The 21,574-nt window shown below is 44.2% G+C and overlaps 1 protein-coding gene across 1 annotated transcript in view; it reads left to right on the top strand.

Moving 5' to 3' along the window:
- The window catches only part of CLEC16A (C-type lectin domain containing 16A), a 311,322-nt gene that overhangs the window by 206,862 nt on the left and 82,886 nt on the right, over positions 1 to 21,574 (top strand). The window contains exons 20-21 of the mRNA XM_083153350.1: positions 10,674 to 10,825; positions 13,149 to 13,353. Coding sequence (XP_083009476.1) covers positions 10,674 to 10,825; positions 13,149 to 13,353 — 357 coding nt within the window. The remainder of the gene's footprint in view (positions 1 to 10,673; positions 10,826 to 13,148; positions 13,354 to 21,574) is intronic.

The raw sequence follows: 21,574 nt of genomic DNA, 5'->3' as shown, positions 1-21,574 counted from the left end.
TGGGGGGACGGACGCTGCGGGGGACACAGAGGCGGCAATTACTTACAGCTGAGCCGGGCAGGGGGAGCCGGGAGCTGTCACTGTCAGTACGGAAGGAAAAAAAAAAAGCCCATACAATGAATGGGCAGCCTGTGATTGGCTGAGCGCTCTCTCAGCCAGTCAGCAATTGGCTGAGAGAGCGCTCAGCAGCCAATCACAGGCTGCCCATTCATTGGTACAGGGTAATTGATAGCATAGATCCTCCAGCAGCATCCTGCCAGTCAGCAGCCTCAAATAGCAATCTCAGTAACCTGCAGCCTTACCACTACCGTTAGCTAGCCAGTCCTGTGTCCTGGTAGGGTTTCCTCTTATGTCTGATTTACAGGATCCCCCAGGATAGAATCTTTCCATTAAGAAACCGTTCTACTTATATACCTGGCTGGCAGATCCCCTCTGGTGCCACAGAGTCTACTCAGGGGGTAGGGTCTGATATCCCAGTGCTAGGTCAGCCAGTATAGTGCAACAGAGACCCATTGTACATCCCCTGGGAGGTCTGACCTGTTATCTCCCAGGTTACCTGCTGACCTAGATATATCCCTTTGTCTGGCAACTAATTTACCAGTCACTCAGGCATTGTTCTGCTACATTACCAGCAACCCCTATCACACCTCACACAATGGACTGCCATATGTGATACATTAGCTAGCCCAGCTACCTGGCTCTGCTGTTTGTCACACACTATGGCAATAACCTGTTTCTTTCCAATACATGCAATCCTGCAAGATAGACATGATAACAGTACATAACAATACACAAAACACACAGCTGCTCTTGTGTATAAACTGGGCCAAGGATTAAAAAGTACATTGCACTGTGAGAAACGAGAGGTAAATATGAAGGTTCTCAGGGGTAGATTTATGAAAGGGCGATCAGGGGAATCTGCGCTATCCCCGTGCGTTATTGCAGGGGATAGCGCTTCCCCTGATCTATGACACCCTGCCGAGCGGGTGTCTTTCGCGCGGCGGTGCAGGGCAGGAGGCATAGCGCAGCTACGATATTTCGTGCTGCGTGCCTGCCTAATTTACGAACGGTCAGCATCGCTGACCGTTCCGCCGCCTGAAGCTATCGACTTCGACAGCTGCAGATGGCGATGCCCCATTGCCTACAGCAGGGACAGTGCTGTCCCTGCTGCTGGCTCTGAGCTGCGCTGGGATCTCGCGTGAGTATCGAGATCCTGCGCATGCACAGTGAGCCAGCCGGGGGAGAAGCAGACGCGCTGTCAGCTGGAGGGGACATCGCCGGAGGGGATAGTTAGCGCTCCCCCGCTTCGGCGGCAAGATCTAAGTAGATCTTGTCAGTGTCCCCTCCTGCTTCGCCTCGCTAATAAGGGGAAGCAGGGAGTGTTATAGCGGCGCTCTTAGCGCCGCTATAATAAATCTACCCCTCAGTCCAGGTCCATCTCGTTTCGTCACAGGCACTACTACCTTATGTTTCAGAGAATGAACTAGGGCACTTGAATGCACCATAAAATGAACCTTTGGAGAAAGTTGTCTCTCTAAAAGCATTGGAACTCACAAATCTGAATATTACTTCCTCCCACCCCATGCCTCTTGGCTTGACCATCTCTGCTTTGCTTATATACTACCTTAAGGCCACCTCCCATTTGCTTGCACCTCATATGATCTGTCTGTTGTCCCTCCTCCCTAGATTATCTCCTCAGAGCAGGACCCTCTTCTCACATTTCACTTTAAGCACTATCCTGCTGCTTAAATCTAATTTAGTGGTTCCCAAACTGTGTGCCTAAGCATCCTGGGGTGCCTCAAGATTCTTGCATGGGTGCTTTGGGTTGGTGGACCAGTACAAGTTCTTATTGTTTATGGTCCTTGTAACAGGCAAAATCAGTGCTGGTGGCCATCAGTTGTAACATATGTGGACAATTAAAAGGGAATCCTGTCCTTCCCCAAAAACTGTCCATAAGTATAACATATAAACACAATATACTAAATGTAATACTTTTTCTGAATACGGAACTTTTGGTTAGGGGTGCCTTGATTCAGAAATGTTTGGGAACCACAGATATAAGCTGTAGTGTGTATTGAATTGTGGTACTCTTTGTTACCTGTACTTGATTTTTGTTACTTAGCTACTGTATTGTTAAGTTCTATCTCCCTGTACTGTTCTAATGTATGTCCTGCAAAACACGTGGCGCCTTTATAAATAAAATCTAATAAGAAAAATTTGCAATCAGTTCCCACAAACACACACACTTACTAGCATCCGTTTGTTAAGCAGCCATTCCACTTGCCAGCAAGCTTTTGTTTTTTGATCAAAACATTTCACTATTGTATTCCATGTACTTTTTCATCATCTTAACAGAAATACCAAGAACTATATATAAAGCCGTGCAATGTGCTAGGTAGGCAGTTTTGAATAGATAGTTGAAATTGCTTAGCAAGCTTAGCCAGGATCGCACCATGTGTACACTGTGGGCGATAGCGATATGCGGTGTCGCTATCCCTGGCCAAATAGACTGTGTAGGAAAGACAGTTTTGACTAGACTGCACACACAGGCCCTTATTTTGGTTCACACGCAGAGGCATATTCCTTTTCAAATGGACAAAACCATGTGCACTGCAGGTGGGGCAGATGTAACATGTGCAGAGATAATTAGGGTGAGTTATTTTTCTTCTGTGCAGGGTAAATACTGACTGCTTTATTTTTACACTGCAATATAGATCTCACTTTGAAGTAAAACCCCACCCAAATCTAATTCTCAAGTTACATCTGCCCCACCTGCAGTGCACATGGTTTTGTCCATTAGAGAGTGATTGTGCCTTTCCCAGTGAATCACAATAACCCGCACAGTGTATTAGGCCTATGGCCAAATCGGTCTTGTGAAAATTGTCCCTGGGCTTAGCCAAAATATCCTTAGTCAAAATTGCTTTACCTGCCATGTGTACACCCCTTAACACTATGGGGTAAATCTATGAACCAGTTATAAGAGTGGAGCAGGGCACCAGGGGAGAAATGTATCGGGGCAGAAGTTGGTAGCAATGGCAACCAATCAGTACAAACATTTATAATTTGCTTACTATAAAATGATTCAGAGGAGCTGATTGGTTGCCAATGCACACTTCTCCACTCATAACTGCTTAATGCCTCTATCCCAAATTTTTGTACTAACTTCTGGATGAAGTATTAACAGACCACTCTGCTCCAGAAATGGAATGGCTTATTTGTACACCTGTATCTATGACATTACCTAAATTCTCCAAACCTTTTGTCATTGCTTTAGCTATTACCTAGTGCTCTGCCGTCTGGATATAATGTTTTAGCTTTCATAATTATTAGTAGGTAATCTCACAAATAAAAAAAATCTCCTTTTTCCACTGTTTAGGTAGACTGGCAACTTAATGCTAGCCCAACCCCCATGCTGATTGTAAGAAGATATTAGGTTGTCAGTTCAAATAATTAGTCGTTCCCCATGGCGACTGTTCTATCGTAAACAATAACGATGACATAATGAGACCGTAGTTGTCATTCTTAAGTTCCGGTGCTGAACACACATTGGAGATGAAACTATAGTTACTGCTACTTATTTTAAGTAGCGGCTTCCATTGTGCTTTTCCTGTTATTAATGATTTCATCACGTGGATAGCGGGAGTTATTCTCTTTCAGAAGAACCTATTGTTATATTTGTCAAACAGCTATTGATCTGGGAGTGAATGATTCTTGCACATGGTAAAGATTCTTCCGAGAAGAACACTCCATGCGATCTATAAGCACAGCCATATGGGACCCTGCTGAAGAGTTGTAATTGCAAGGTTCATTGAAAGGTATCTCATCCTCTGCAGTGCCTAGTAAATGTGTGCTTATATTTAGCAAGCTCCTCAGGCATTTCCGTGCATAGGAACTTCTGCATGCTTCACTCTTAGTTGTCCTATCCACCACACTACCAACAATGAGATGACCTTTGGTTATGATCATAATAAAGTTGTATTTCCCAATATATTGGCTTATGTATCTTGAAATAAAAACAGGTACCTAGAATTAAATATTTAGCACAAAGGACTAGAAACGTGGTCTAAGGTAAAAAAAAAAAACAGGCTGGTATATTTACTGAAGTGCAGGTTTACAGAAGAGGAGATGTTTTCCATAACAACCAATCAGATTCTGGCTTTTGTATTCTAATTGGTTCTATGGTAAATGATAAGTAGAATCTGATTGGTTGCTATGGCACAAACACCACTTTTGTAAACTCACACTTTAGTCAATATACCCCTTTGCATTAGACCACAAGGAGTGCCATAGAGTATCTGTAGTAAGCACGACAAGGTGGGAAATTAATTTACCCAACTTCCAACTATAGATTATCACTACCCATGTTACATGGACAGAAAGCTCAATACTGGATACAGAGGAGAGAGTTCATTACAGTACATTGAATAATTGCTCCGTGTCCAGAGCAGCTGTGGAAGCTGTTTAGTTTAAGGGTTAAATTCTGAATTATGATGCGGTGACCACTTTAGCAGACATAGGGGTAAATTCAATGCATGTCGAAACTGCCGAAAACCAGGTGGATTGACGGAATTGCCGCTAATCCACCTGCTTTTGTCGGAAACACAGCCAAAATCGAAAGGTTTTTCCCATGTTTCTGGCAATCTCAATCCTACATAAAAAGATACCGCAGCAGTTTACATGGCGCCGTCCTCCTGTCAACCGCCGCCCGTACCCACCCGCCGCATCACCTATCCCGCCGCCTGGTCGGGTGAGGGCAGCTCACCCGGCTCTGTCTCGGCTCCCGTCGCCGTGCTCAACTGGTCCCTGCGCCGGCTGGGTAAGCATCATGGATTTGGCCATCCGGATTTTTCCACTGCATTGAGTAATGGATGTCCGATTAATTCCAGCAAAATAATTTCAGAATGGATCCAGCATCAATTGAATATATACCATACTCACATCTCTATATAAAACATTTTCAGTGAGACGCCCCCAAAACAGCACACATAAGACAGAGCATTTATGTATGTCTGAATTGCCAACTCCTGCCAGGAATTCTCAGCACATGTTTTATTCTATGTGTCTCCAATTTCAGCTGTGCCTCTGTACATAAACACCCGCATGCAGCCCGCAGCCAGATTAAGGAGGGGACCTCTTGGGGCAAGTACACCCAGGCCCTCTTTCTAAAAGGGCCCACTGCCACAGATCAGATCTCTTATTGATTCAATCTGTGGTGCTGCTCTCCCAGATCCCCAATGCACTGACAAAGTACCATAACAGTACAGGATTAAGTGAGTGACTGCTCAATTGCCCAATAGTGTATGAAGCAGCAGCCTATGGCAGGGCTTCTAGGCTGCAGGTAAGAATTAGGAGAGATCCCTGTTGGTGTTTGGAAGCAGAGGCGGTAGGAGGACAGCACAGTGGAACAAGCTCTCAATCTCCAGCTGTCTGTGTCACAGCCTTAATCCGGCTCTGTAGGCGCCATACAAATTTTTATGGATTTTATCCCAGTAGCAAAAAAATCACTTCACTCCATGAACATCTGCATTGTGCAACTCAGGTTCAGAAATACTTTGTTGGAAGAGTTGTCAGCAGTTGTATGCATTCCAAGATAGTGCCGCCTTGTAACACTGTGTAGTAATAATCATTTTATTTATGTAGAGCTCTATCCCCAATAGATCTCATGAGACCTTACTCGACCACCAACTCCAGCAGAAGCAGGAAGCCCTCCCATCTGTGCTGTACCCCCCCCCCCTCCCCAGGACTAATCAGCCTGTTGGTTAATCAGGCCCTGGACAAAACCAGCAACTACCATAGCGCTGGACAGGCCCCACACAGTGACGGCAAGCTGGAGGTGTGGTTAACCATTGCATCATCCCTTTTAAGTCACATCCCTTTTTGCAGAGGCCTAGCCACCGATTTGGACAGGTGCGGTGAGCCCCAATTGGGACAGCCATACTATTGGGAGGTATGGCAGTCATTACTGTGCATATAGCGATAGTTTTTTTTAATTTTTATTCTACTAATGCTGAGACTTCTACCTTACCTCCCAACTGTCCCGATTTTCTCAGGACAGTCCCATTTTTCTAGGACTGTCCTGCATCCCACACATGGCAGACAGTGTCCCGCAGTGCTTGAGGCAGTTGAGAGACCCCCCTGCTCAGGTCATGGCTAGCAGCTCATGCTGGCCGTGCACCCACACCTTACACCCATATGATGTGCTTACCCACGGAGTCCCGCACCTTCTCTGCACTGCAGAGAAGACACAGATCACTTGGAAAATATCCATCGTGGCTAATTCCAAGTGATTTGCGCATGCACAATGGAGGTGTCCTCGGAAACCTGGTGCCATCAGAGGAGGGGGCCCGCAGCAAAGACTTCACACAGTTCTTCTCTCTGGCAGCTGCTTCAATGCACTGTTTGGGCAATATTTGCTGGGGGCAGTAAATAGATCTGTTCCGTGCATTCCTGCAGCAGTGTAGCATGTCCTAAATACCGGCCAGGGGAATTTTAAACATTGTCTGAATTTTTTATTGTAAAGTGCTAGTGTACAGATGGCTCGCTTGTATTTGAGACTTTATATGGCGTTATATTGCACGTGTCACATAGTGCAGATTGAGTTTGTTTCAAATAAATATGCTTGATGTATAATGGCATGCTTGTAAGCAGCTTGTGCCAGCCACAAATGAAGTGCTTTATTTCTCCTAGAGGAAGGGTTGCTCTATAGCACTTAGGCATGTCCTGCTGAACAAACTGCAAGCTACAATTGGTGGTTTACGCAAAACCTTTTAATTAACATTATTGATTTCTGCAAGACTCCAAAGCAATTAGATGGGTTGTGAAACGCGTACTCCTATAATACATCCGACACCGCTCGGAGAGTATTTATTAGCTAGATGTGATTGCATGTTACTAATCCTTTATTTCCTGGCCTCTGGTGTTAGGTGTCCTGAGTTAAACTAACCTAAATTAATTCGGTTTACTATTTTCTCCTTTTTATTCTTTTTCAATTGAAGAACAAAATATATTCTGGTGTTGGGAGGAAGTGGAACCTCAGGTGTCATATTTGTAATTCACTGAACTACAAGTTAGGCTCCTTTTGAATATTACAGATGTAGCGCCGGGCGCCTGCCAGATCGCTTTCACTGGCAAGCGCCGGCGATAGGGACGCGCGTGCATCTCACGCCCACGCGTGTCCCAGTATCACGGCGGCTGGGCAGCATCTCCCTGCCGGTTTCCGCTTTAGTGAGACGCTGCCCAGTTCGGGGGGGGGGGAGGCGTGGGGGACCCCCAGCAGGCTCCGTTGCCACGGGGTGCACAAGCATCTCATGCGCGTGCGCCCCTGGCGTAGCCGACCGCTGGTGGGGGCTGGCAATAGAATCGCCAGCCTCTGCAAAGATGTTGCCGGCTACATCTGTACATTCTGTTTCTTGGCAGAAGGTGGTCATACACTAATGCATGGGTTTTCAAACTGCGGCCCTCCAGATGTTGTGAAACTACAAATCCCAGCATGCCTTGACACAGTTTTGCTATAAGGGAGTGTTAAAACTGTGGCAAGGCATGCTGGGATTTGTAGTTTCACAACATTTGGAGGGCCACAGTTTGAAGACCCATGCAACTAATGCGATCTCTCGCAGCAGTGTATGGCCATCTGATCCCTCGCGAGCCGCCTGGGATCTTCCCAGGCAGCAGGATTGCATGTGATACATTGCATGCAGTCCTTTCACATGTGATGTATCGCATGTGCCCCTTGTTCCCCGCTGCCGGGAGGAGGGTCTGAGATCAGAGGTCAGGCTATATGCAGGTCCGACCTCCAGCTCAGGTTTGATGTGCATGGGACCGGGCATCGGTACATTAAACGCATTCGCTTTGGGCCGATTTCTTGGCTCAATCCATCGGAAACTGGTGAAATTGGCCCAATTTAAGTATGACAAACAAACGGTCGACATGTTCAGAATAGAATGTTTCCAGACAGTGTTATTGTAAAGCTGTGTACACACGGGGGCGATAGGGGCTGAAATTGCTGGAAATATGGTTGCTGGCGACCATATTGCCAGTGATTGGAGTGCACACCAGCGATAAATCGCCGGGTGCGCGCTCCCGTTTTTAGCCCCCTTATGATCGCTGGTCGCAGGACCAGCTGATTACCTCTTCTGCTCCCCCGGCAGAGGTTCCCTTTCATCAGCGACCATCTCTGGTCGCTGATGAAAAGGAGAAACTGAGCAATATATTGCTCAGCCATATATTGCTAGCAATATATGGCTGAGCAATATATCTCCCCCGTGTGTACGGGGCTTTAGGGTTAAGCTAAAATAGGCAACAACGAAAAAACAAGAACAACTTTGGAGATATCTAATGTCAGCATGTCAAATGTTGACATTTTAACCATGTTGACATATGTAATTGTCTACATTTTGCTTGTCAACCTACTGTGAATGCCATAATTTGGATTTTTCACATTACGAACCTGTTGATATTACTTTGTATATGTTGGCAGGATAATGACATTTGCTTATTTTGAAAACAATAATGTTGTAGCATACATAATAAATTGAGGTAACGATTCCCTTTTGATTTAGTTTTTTTTGATTGATTTATTTTATAGTAGGTCAGCAGTATGCCTCATAATTGCTAGCTTTGAAAATTGCAGTTATAACTTATCTGCTCAAGCCATATATATACGGCAGCAGCCTGAAGCAGTGCGGTCACACCCCTTTTTGGCACATGAAAAACTTGTGCAAAAATCAAGATTGGTTGCATTTACCAAATATCTTTCAACAACCTTGTGATTCTGTTATTGGACATTCATAATATCTACACCACAGTGTTGACCGTAATGATGAGCGTCAACATGTTGGTATACTCATAATGTCGATAAATTCACAATGTTGACATTAGGGCTTGGTAGGGTTAGTGGTTGGAGTTAGGGATAGTACCAGTGTACTCACAGGAATAGTACTAAATCAGATGACTCTGCAAGAACGGTCACATAGTCTTGGGAAACATTGCAACCATCGGGGTGGGTAAGTCACTGCTGAGCCACCACGGACGATTATGTTGACATTCGATGATGTTGCCATTTCATCATTGTCCACATGATAGCATGCTGACATTATAAACATGTTGACACTTACAGTATGTCAACACATCTTATTTTTTGGCAATGTTGCAATAATGCTAGTAGGTACTTATATGTTAGTTTGGGCGCCCACTATAGTTAGTACGCTCATACCCCCACCATCCATGTCGGCATGGAGTTGATTTTATATAGTGTGGTGAGCGCAGAGAGCCACCGAGCCCGAAGCATGGTGAGCAGACGCGGAAAACGAAGCAAATAGCTTAGTGGGCGCCCAAGTAACATATAAGTACCTGCTAGTACTGTGTGTTCATGCTCGCTGACAAATAGTTGCTTTGTTTCTGCAGTGTTGGGAAATGTGTTGGAATGTTTCATTTTACAGCATTAGCTATAAAGAGAATTAAAGTAAATGATAACCCTTAGGAGCATGCACTAATTCCTGCACAAAAAGACGTTTGATAAAGAACAAGCCCTAGTTGAGAGTATTGCAGCTAGTATATCCCCCAGAGACCATCAAACCTCTGGATAGAAAGACAATTACAAAAACAAAGATCGTGGGAATAAACAGCGCAGATCTTGAAGCTTGCTTGTGTCCCCGGAGAACAGGTGGTGTGATTAGTGAACTCATAGAACCACACTTTCTTATTGTAAGAATTCTTGTAATTCTCTCTCAAGTACACATAGCTGTTTCTTTAAACCCTTACTGGAATCAGCCAGATGAAAATGTTTTTCAGGGACCAACACCTACTTTAGCTTTCTCACCCGAGTAGGGTGGCAATCCTCAAACGGTAGCAAAGTATGATAACTTACTTTATTGTTCAATCACACGTAGCAGTTTCTTTAGACACATGATGGTAGCAGAATAAAAGGTTTTATTAAAATCCACGAACACACATTAAAAAAGACAGGTCCACTGACAAGAGGGAGTCCAGCCTGATGGAACAACCAGTCCTCACCGTCCCATGTGCTGCAGACATACGGAAGTTTGAGCGGCTTGAGACCTCACAAAGATGGACGCAGATGGACAAGCTGACTCCGGTCTCTCAGCGTTAGCAGCAGTGACATCTGTCATCTGATGTGGGACGGTGAGGACTGGTTGTTCCATCAGGCTGGACTCCCTCTTGTCAGTGGACCAAATACAAATCCGTTTAATTTGTTAATTTATGGCTGAACCGTATTTAATGAGTGGCATTCGGTCTTTCTGTGTAACATGTATCACTATTGTGTGTTTTAGTATGTTTATTAGTCTGAACAAAGTTTATTTAGAAATGAACTTTCTTTTGCAACCTTTAGGTTTCAAGCAGTACCCCATTATCCCATTTGTCCACTGTCTTGGAATAGCCGCAAGCCCCCCCCCCCCCCAAATAAATAAATAAAGGGATCTGAGTAAATAACCATGGTAAGGTAAAACAAAGCGTACCTTTGCCTGCCTGATTCCTTCATCATAGATATGTTACCCCTGTTTGCTTACATAAAAAGCTTTGCTGGAAACTATTTTTACTTAGGTAACTTTTGAAAGGAAAAATCATAATAACATTGATATATTCTGTCCATAAATATACTGGTTATGTTGTAATCCATACAGATGTGCTCAACATGATTTTCCTTTCTTTGTCAGATAACAGTGATTTAATTGCATGCACAGTAATAACCAAGGAAGGTGACCAGGTGCAAAGATTTCTGGCCGTGGATATCTATCAGATGAGCCTGGTGGAACCGGACAGTAAAAGACTCGGCTGGGGAGTTGTGAAATTTGCTGGCTTACTACAGGTCAGTAATTTGCTGGAAATACACTTATATTTTCATTATTACCACAGGGAGTAACTGGGCCACCATATCTGCATTAGTGCTCAGTTATGCAGTGAGCCAAAACAATGTGATCATTTCACTTGGAGACATTTTATTACTTGTTTTTGTATTTTTTTTCTGTAAGGAAATGGATTTTAATATAAAAAAAAAACAGTTTTAAATAGATGTGTTTTATTGGGCTTCATATAGTGAAATTGAGCAAAATAAATACAGTAATTGTAACATCTGGGACAGGTTCTTCATTGTTAACTGCAAAGTATTTAAGGGAGGGAAACATAGCTGGTTAGTAACTTATATAGGTAAATTGTATTTTATCTAATAAAGGTATTGGCACACACCTAAAGCCCCATGCACACTGAACGATATCGATTTCCACTGAACTCCAGGAAAGCCATATAGTGCATACACACGGAACAATATCGTTCAGTGACATCACCATACCTGCAGTTGTTGAGTCTTGGGGGGGGGGGAGGGGCGATGTCGCAGCATGACCCTCATTAATGAGGTCCTCTCTCGGCTGAACTGAACTGATGAGGGAGGTAGTCCTTACTGATGCATGGGAGCTCATACCCTTAATGATGTTAAATGTGCACACTAGACTAGAAAGTAAGATATATAGCTCAGAAGAGCCATTCTAAGCATCTTTTACTTTCTCGTCTAGTGTGTGTGTGTGTGTGTGTGTGTGTGTGTGTGTGTATGGGGCTTTCGTGATGCTACTTTTCATCTGAACTGAAGACCTCCATGCCACATAGAGTTACTGACTAAGGGCCTAATTCAGACCTCATTGCAGGGTTAGACCAATTTGTTCTCAATATGGACAAAACCATGTGCACTGCAAGTGGGGCACATGTGCAGGGAGAGTTAGATTTGGGTGGGTTATTTTCTTTCTGTGCTGGGTAAATACTGGCCATTTTATTTTTACATTAAAATTTTGATTTCATTTTGAACAAACCCCACCCAAATCTAATGCTCTCTGCACATGGTACATTTAAAAGGGGTGAGGGGGTAGAGGTATGCGCTAGAACCCAATGTGCGTAGTTGCTGCTGAGTACAGGTATACTACAAATACCTTAGGAGTAGTTATGTGTCTAATCGATGGGGTGTACTCTGCGCAAAACTACACAAGTGCCAATAAATACAATGTACTGCTTGATTATTCAAAAGAAATCTGCTTTATTTGATAAAAATTGTATAATTTAAGAATCTATAGTGGGGGGGCATTTTCAATATGGATTAGTAGGGTATGCTTAATTAGAACAATATACTAATACTGGTATACACACTGGGGTGGGTTAGACAAAACAAGACAAACAAACAGAAAACATGTATTATGTTAAGCAGTCGAATGTTGCTCCTCCTTTATAGGTGATGGGTGATCGTCTTTTTGGGGATTGCCTTTCCCGTTTTAAAGTCAGTTTAATCTGGTATTTCCTGGATATTGGTGGGAATTTACCCGAATGTTGGTAGCTTACCAGGGTGCTGTAGGTAGCTTGAGGGTCTGCTGGCAGACTTCCCAGGTGGGCTGCGTTGTGGACTGCACAGTTCCAGTGGGATCCAAACCTGTTCCAGATCATCAACTAGTTTCACCTTGCGGCTTCTTCAGGATGCTGAATGGGTCTGGTACCTTGATATATAGATGGAAAATGATGGCAAAAAAAATATATTGTCCATTTAAAAGTCATATATATTGTCCCTTTAAATGGACAATATATTTTTTTGCCATCATTTTCCATCTATATATCGAGGTACCAGACCCATTTAGCATCCTGAAGAAGCCGCAAGGTGAAACTAGTTGATGATCTGGAACAGGTTTGGATCCCACTGGAACTGTGCAGTCCACAACGCAGCCCACCTGGGAAGTCTGCCAGCAGACCCTCAAGCCACCTACAGCACCCTGGTAAGCTACCAACATTCGGGTAAATTCCCACCAATATCCAGGAAACACCAGATTAAACTGACTTTAAAACGGGAAAGACATGGTACATTTGCCCCACCTGCAGTGCAGCATGGTTTTATCCATTTTGAGATCAAATTTGCCCTGCGATCAGGTCTGAATTAGGCCCAAGCTCCATAACTGTACACTGAAAAAAATAAAAGTGTTTAAAATGTACATTATACTGCAAATACATATCCACCAAGAACTATAATAGTCATAACTAGTATCCATCTACTATGTATTATTTACAACCTCAACCTGGAGCAAATACACTAGTACTACAATTAATAAATGTATGCTTTGATATGCATATTTATTTATAGTAAAGCCGTGTTATTCCTACTGTAGGATATGCAAGTAACTGGTGTAGAAGATGACAGCAGAGCCCTGAATATAACAATCCACAAACCAGCATCAACTCCCCACTCAAAGCCTTACCCTATCCTGCAAGCTACATTCATCTTCTCAGACCATATCCGCTGTATCATAGCCAAACAAAGACTGGCTAAGGGGCGCATTCAGGCAAGACGGATGAAGATGCAAAGGATATCGGGTAAGTGCCCTTCATATGGTTCTTGCTTCCAATCTATTTATACAGTGAAAACTCTAAAAAACAAAAGTCTCTTGGAAAAGTGAGTAATGCTGCCTAAACTGATAAGAAACTGTTCTTACAGCAGCCAATAAAATAATGTATAATGTGTGCTGCGTAATCAGGGGCGAAGAGTGCATTGCGGAGCCCCCATATCAAGATTCGAATAGCGGCCTGGAAATGCTGCTCCAGAGGGACCCCAAAACATAAGAGCTGGTGCCTAATGTGAGCATGTCCTGTCCCAGGACACTTTTTAGAGCAGCGAATGGACAACAGAGTAGCAGGTGTCAGGGGGCTTGAACACTTGGTATTGCCATCTTCACTCTCATCCAGCAATGTCTGCCATTAGTATATGTGGGGCTTGGTATGTAGAAAACAGGCAGGGCCTTGCAAACCCCTGCACCTTTCCAGGTATCCAGCCATGGCTGCCATTAGAATTTGTGGCAGTAAGAGCTAAGGCAGGGTCCAGTGGGTGGTGGAGTTTGGCATGAGGGGCCCACACGGCATCTATGAGATTCAAGATGGCTCACTTCTTCTCATGGGCCTTTCTCTACTGGCACACTCTTTCCTGCTACGGTGCTCTCTTATGGGTCCCGGGAGCTGTGCACACATGCTGGCTCACCTGCTTTGCTAGCATCTGCGCTCGTCATGCTCCTCTCTTGCCAAGCACTAACTCCTTCTCCCTATCTTATTCACCAGCCCCTCGTCTATTTGGCGTAAGCAAACCGAGCCATGCAGCCTGCACCACATTGTTCTAGAAATTGCCTTATCAGGCTGTCACAAATATATCACTGCCGGGACACATCCACACCAATGTACACAGTACTATACATTGCCACCTCCCAAAGTTGTAAAAAGACACTTTAGTACCTCAAGCGAAAGAGATCACTTGCACAACACAGCATTAATTGCACTTTAAACCTAGCCTCTGCTCTACAGCCTCAATCGTGGCATATCCTAATTACCTCCTGCCCAGTCTGAGGGCAGCCTGACAGGTTGCCCATGAAAGAGGGTATACAGTCGTTTGGTCGACACATATAAGGTCGACATGGCTTAGGTCGACACATGTAATATGTCCACATGGCTAAGGTTGACATAAGCATCAGCATAAATGTAATGTCTATCCGGGTGGGATACCACTTATGCATCGAGCTCCGGAATGTAATATATTCCCAAGGCTTGGAAGCCTATGGGTTTCTTTCATGTTTTCCCACTGAAAGGTATCCAAACGGATCCCGCCCGGCATCCCCCATGGTGCTTGTGTCTATAGATCCATGCGCAGAAGGACTCCCGGGCCCTAAAGTCTAATGTCTTTCTATTGCATAGGATTGCTCTTACAGGGAGAGCTCAGTGATTTTATTTGTGCATCCGCTATTAATTAATGGTGTTAAGCAATGGGTCCGGCATCCTGACCCCTTACTGATGTGCATATTACCATTGCAGCCCAGTGTAACATGTTCTCATGGACCAAAAGAATGCCGACAAAATGTCAGCTGGAATAAATTGATGTTATACTCTGAATTGCTTACCTGTCCTAATGTTACACCCAGATTTCTGAGTTTGCAAACTGACCTACTTTTATCACTTGCTTTACTGTACCTGGACCATAATACCCGTCTTAGTCATTTTTTGTCAGATTTCTGTCTTATCTTATTTCCTCCGATCTCTGGGGTTGGGCTCAGGATGTTCGGAGCAGTGCAGCTCCTTATGCTTGTCTTTAGGGATGCAATGTTCTGATGTCAGGAAGTCATTATGATGTATTCTCCCCTAAGGACTCACTGGGTGTCATCCCTATATATATGCAGGCTGCAACCCCTGGCATCATGGTATCTGATATTCTTCAGGGCATGGCAGTGGAGCCTCTGGTGACATGTGGGTGGGGCATTGATGTGGCTTGGGGCAGAGCCTCAGAGATAAGTGAGTGGATTCTTGGCATAGCATGTGAGTGGAGCTTTGGTAAAGCATGTTTGCGGATCTTTGTGTAGGCCCGGGTGAAGCATTGGATGGACCCCTATTAGGCGGGGCTTCTGGACGCTGGTGGGCCAGGGAGTGCTGTGAGTTTAGGCTCAGCTGCAGTGAATGATTTTGGATTTGGGATGTTCGTTGTTAATCTGACCCGGTCTCTTCCAGCTGATGACATGCATTGCATCCATGTATTGCGTAAACTGATTCTGCTGCTTTCAAACCTCCAAGCCTGTGAGGGCCCACTCTTTGTCAGGCTTGGGATTGTAATTCCTGCAGTCCCCCCTTGATGGCACACCTCTATTAATTCTGCTACTGTGTATCAGAAATTATGAGTATGAGCACCATACTGTACAAGGATATTTGTCACCTAAATGAATTGCAACTATATAATGGCATTAACCTATAAACACATCCTTTTGCTTTTCTAGATGCTGCTAATGCTGTCACCACTGTCATTTTAGTAGAACATCACAAGCTGTTGGGTAAATGCTGACATCCTAAGCCTAATAAATTGAGTTAGGAACCAATGTATGGTTTTGCCCAAGGCTATAGTACGATTGTTGGTGTACACCGGGTACCAGAGAAATGTAACTTGTGCTTACAGATGCATCATAATATGCCATGCTGTGCGAGATGCCTGCTGCAAGTGAATGGTGTGGCCCTTTCTCTCCAATGTGCATCTTATTCGCAAAGCGATTCAGCAAAACTAAGACTGCGCTAATTCATTTCATATCTGTGTGCGACTGTGTATATGAAGCACAATGGAACATGGCATGGATAACAGCCGCTGCATCGTAGACCTTTAGGTAGAGATTTAGGCTCAGTCGCATACAGTTAGAGGTAAATTTACTAAAGCTTCTAAAAATGAAAAGAGGTCATGTTGTCCATAGCAACCAATCAGATTCTGTGTATCTTTCCACTATTGCAGCGGTTCTCAAACTGTGGGTCCTGACCCCAGTGGGTCCCGACCTGCTCAGCACGGGGTCGCAACTCCATGTTGCTGATGATTTTTCTAATCTGTCAGTGATGCAAGGAGTCTGAAAAGTCTGCTGAATTGTCTGTTATTTTAGACTCCTCCCATCACTTTGTGCCTTCACAATGCTGCCATGTATGTGCTGACTACACATATGACATGATGACCTTCTGCAGTAACTTGCTGGTGTTTTTTATTGTCTGATGGGGTCCCAGAGCAAAATAGTTTGAGGATCCCTGTTCTATTGCATTCTAGATATTGGACACATGACCTAGTGCTCCGATAAGTCATGGTTGTCATGATCAGGCATAGGAAACCAACTGCTGTGAAACTACAAGTCCCGGCATGCCTTGACACAATTTTGCTATTAGGAAATGATAAAATGGTGGCAATGCATGCTGGGATGCATAGTTTCACAACAGCTGGAGAGCCACAGGTTGCCCATGCCTGACCAAGATTGTATGAGGACGCAGCTGTACATAACAGACCATGTGCAGTTTGTGCGACCCTGATCCGGGCTCCAGAGATCCATTACCTGAATCAATCCAACAGTCCTTAAAATAGAATAGCCGTCTTTGCAAACAGCAATATTTTGCTTAAAAAGCATTCTTCTTAATTAAAATGTTGCTGCATTCCTTCTCTGCAATTTATGAACAGCTATTTGCCTAAACCAGGGTTGCCGACCCTCCCGGAATTTCCGGGAGTCTCCCGAAAATCGGGTCCCCTCTCCCGGCCCCCGGAAGGGTGGGCAACCCTCCCGGATTCAGGGTGCACCCCCGCTGTCCCTTGGATCGCGGCATTAAAATGCTGCAATCCTCGGGTCTCAGAGGAGGGGGCGGAGCTAAAATGACACAATCGCGTCATTTTAGCCACGCCCCCTCCACGGAGATCCGTAAATTTACTGGTTTAGCATCATGGGGGCGGGGCTTAGTGATGTCACGCTTAAGCCCGCCGCCTGAGCGGCTGCTGAAACTCTCCTCTCCGGGCTTCTCCCGGAGAGGAGAATAACAAAGTCGGCAACCCTGGCCTAAATTTATGTTCATAGCTGACGTGATAGAGAAAACCAGACAATATGGTTAAGGATTACGCAGTGAGCATGTGCAATCTTGTGACAGGGGTTTGATTAGTTTAGCTTGGGATATTCCAGTAAGAGGTATTATAACTTCCTTAAAATATTTTAAACAGTTAGGGGTAATGCTAGGTGCTTATGCTAGATTTATATTTATACTGTGTTTCCTTATGGACTATGAGCAAATCACAGAAAACAAATTATGATCCACTCTGGTGCTGCCTTTTACCCTAGCATTAATGAAATATAAATATAGATAAAGATATGAACATATTATTCATCAGTAAAACTCCATACTATATCTCTGCTTTATTGTTATTGCCTCTGGTAAAGCTATATCATTCCCAGTGTGAGGTACAGGAATAAAGCGTTCAGTCTTGGTGCACCAGTTACAGTCAGAATATATTACGAGTCCATAGAATGTGTAAGGAATCTTTCCATGTTCGATTGTTGTGGATGGTCTTGGCTGGATAAGTGACGATTGTTCCGTACAGGTCTTTTAAGGAAAGTCCAGCCTTAACCCCTTGAGTGCCAACATCTCTGTGAGAGATGATCCGCTAAATATCTGCTAAAAATGCCAGGCCTTGTCCCTCCGTTTCTTCATTAGTAAGTATGAATAAAATTATTATCCAACATACCTAACTTAAATTTGGTCAGAAAGCCATTAAAACTAGTCATATGAATAACAAACCTTAAGAACAAAAAGGGTGGCTTGTAATCTTTAACTGACATTTTTCAAACCCAGCCTGTAACATGGCAGTTGGGAGCTGATTGGCTTGTTTCCACTACAGCACTGAATGGGGTGTATAAAATGCAGGGGGTGAGCTGTTACAATGAGCAGTGCCCCCCCTGCATATGCCGATCCCCCTGCTCCGTTTTTGGAGCGAGGGGGAATAGGCGTATGCAGCCACTGAAACAGCGAGACTCGTGGCTAAATGCAGCCTGCTCCCTGCATTAGCCACAAGCCTTGATGTTTGAGGGAATCCTCGCCGTCCTGTGCCAGCCAGATTTCCCCTGGAATATAGAATAGGGTGAGCAGCCAGCGCGGAGGTTAAATGCTGAGGATCGCTGTTAACCCCACTGTTTAACCCCCTCGCCGGCCGCATTGAATCCGGGCCAATGTGTGGAGTTTGAATATTTTTCCTGTTCTTGCGTGGGTTTCCTCCGGGTACTCAGTTTTCCTCCTGCAATCCAACAATATACTGGTAGGTTAATTGACAAAAATGAACCCTAGTGTGTGTATGTGTGTATACAGTTGCAGAATAAATGGGCCAAGTGGTTTTTACCTGCCATCAAATTGTTTTCTTTTTGTGGCTTTACTGACTGATTTATCCTAGCCAGAAAAAATGGAATCTAAAAAAGAAAAGACAATAATTATAGTGTGGTAGTCTCCTCTTTAAAAAGTTATGATATTGGGATCCTACCATAAAAATCCTATCTAAAGAGAGAACATGCTATTAGGTGACGTTACCCATTAAGTTTTCATTGACGATAGGTCTCGGTCTACATAAAATCAGCGTCACCGTAAAGCCAGTGCAGTCTCACGGACTGCATCTGGCTTCACGAAGACTGAGCACAGTGGCGGGTTTTACGTGTGTGTGTGTGTGTGTGTGTGTGTGTGTGTGTGTGTGTGTGGTGATGCATGTAATCCTACTAACACTGTGAGGTATAGAATTTGTGCTATTATTTAAACCATACAAACGCAAATACCCAAATCTACACTCCTTTCACTAGAGACCACTTTTTGCCACCAAAAACTATGGCAGGTATTCAATGCTGTTTGCGAGTGGTGACAGCGAGCAGGTTTGCTGTCACCACTCACACTGACAGCATTCAACACAGCCTCCGCATCCGCCAATTCCCCCTCGCTCCGTTTTTTGAGCGAGGGGGAATTGGCGGATGCGGCTCCAGAAGCAGTGAGACTCGCGGCTAAAAACTGTGAGTTTTCTGCAGTAGCCGCGGGTCTCGCTGTTTTGGGGAATTCTCGCCGTCCTGTGACGGCGAGTTTTTCCCCAGTACGTTGAATAGAGCGAGCGGCCGGCGCGGGGGTTAAACAGCGAGGATCGCTGGTTTTCAGCAATCCTCGCTGTTTAACCCCCTCGCCGGCCGCTCGCTGCGGCATTGAATACCCCTCAATGACTGTGTCAAAGATAATGAGATTTTGGGCAACTGCAGTAGAGAAACACTGACTGTCTTTGTCAAAAGTGTATATGCTCCAATAAGCCTCTGTCCACTCATTTCCTTTTAAAATCTATAAGCACTTAAGTGAGGCGATAGTAATGACGAGTACTGATAATGTAGAGGAATATGTTATCTGCATGTCATTTAGTGACAGATTAATAAGTCCATTGCTGAGAGAACAGGAAAATGTGTCTTGTCGATAACTAACTTGTTCATGCAGTCATGTTTCCTGTCATTATGGAAAATTCTAGGAAAAAGCTGTGCATTGTTTTTCTTAAATCTATATTCACGTTTATCTGTCCGGCCCTTGACTATTCTGAATCCTTAAATGCTCAATAGCTATATTTTGTAAAGCTGCAATAGTTTCTGTGGAAAAATACTTATTTTAATGTCTATCACAGAGATACTGGAGGGTATGCAATTACCTGCTTCTGGACCGTTTTTTTTTTTTGGTTGGGAGGGGGGACACCTAATTGGATATTCCCCATAAAAAATATCAGAGAAACAGCAGGATAAATTACAAGTAATTTACATTTTTCATTCCCGGCGTTTTTCTTTTGTAATTGAATCTCACCCAATGTCTCATAGTTATAATCATATGACGAAGGAAACCGGAGTACCCGGAGGAAACCCACGTAAGCATGGGGAGAATATACAAACTACCCACAGTTAGGGCCATGGTGGGAATCGAATCCATGAGCTCAGTACTGTAAGGCAGTAATACTAACCATTACACCATCTATAGAGAGAGAGAGCGATACATTTTTAACCATATGAGAGGGACTAAGAATTCCTATGTTCATCAGGAGGGAGGGTGGAAATCAAACAAATGGAACTTTCACCAGTATTTATCCAAATGGAATATGGCATGCCGCAGTCCAGATCTACCGCTGGCCCTACTTAACGTCAGCCCTGGGTCAGTAAGAGGTAAGTACTGACTATAAGTACAGTCTAATTCAGGCGGTCCCTGGCGCACCGATCGCTGCAGTGGTCGTGCGTGTGTCTGAGACACTTGCGCAACAACGTGCACTGGCGCACCACCCGCCAGATCATAGCGGATGTTGTGCGACAATGATGGGGCTGGCCCCATCTGTATATACAGATAGAGAAAAAAAATCTGTTTATTTATTAGAATATAATGTTATTACGATACTTGTTTAGTTTCACGGCGGCAGCAGGGCCACGCGCTACTTCCGGGTCAGCGTCCCCTCGCGCTCGCCACAAAATAAACTCCATGACAATGTGGATAGTTCATACCCCCACTATCCACGTTGGCATGCAGTTGACTTTAGATAGTGTAGCGAGCCACCGAGCCCGAAGAGTGGGCGAGCGCAGCGTGCCCAGCAAGGGGACACAGACCCGGAAGTAGGGATGCATTTTTAGGAAGTAGGTTTTTTTTTCTGTTGCAGGTTGACTGAATGAGTCCCCTTCTGTTTAACCTTACATGTTTCTTCTCTAAGAAACGTCTTGAGGGGTAATTTTGCATTGGCTAATGCATATACAGTAATAAAATATTCTTTAAATAGAAATAGGGGCAGTACAGATGGTGTAATGGTTAGCATTACTGCCTCACAGCGCTGAGGTCATGGGTTTGCTTCCCACCATGGCCCTAACTGTGCAGAGCTTGTATATTCTCCCCGTACTTGCGTGGGTTTCCTCCGGGTATTCTGGTTTCCTCCCACAATACAAAAATATACTTGCAGGTTATTTGGCTCCTAACTAGAATGAATGTGTGTGTACTTGTGGTAGGGAATATAGATTGTAAGCTCCACTGGGCAGGGACTGATGAGAGGGGTTTTCAGTTAAATTTGTGTCTATTTAACAAAAAAAAGCTTGAGTACAAGCTGACAATGACCAGTCAAAAAAACAGGCAACAGTTTACCTAAAAAGTCTCCTATTTTCTTCTTTTATGTGCTGAAGGAAATAGAGTATCACTTATTTTTATACATACAGTAAGAGGAGACTTTAGGTACATGTGCTAGGGTTGAGTAAATGGG

The sequence above is a fragment of the Crinia signifera genome, chromosome 7, assembly GCF_055691185.1.
Source record: "Crinia signifera chromosome 7, ASM5569118v1, whole genome shotgun sequence".
Classification (NCBI taxonomy): domain Eukaryota; kingdom Metazoa; phylum Chordata; class Amphibia; order Anura; family Myobatrachidae; genus Crinia; species Crinia signifera.
This window is presented reverse-complemented; position numbering and strand designations above follow the sequence as displayed.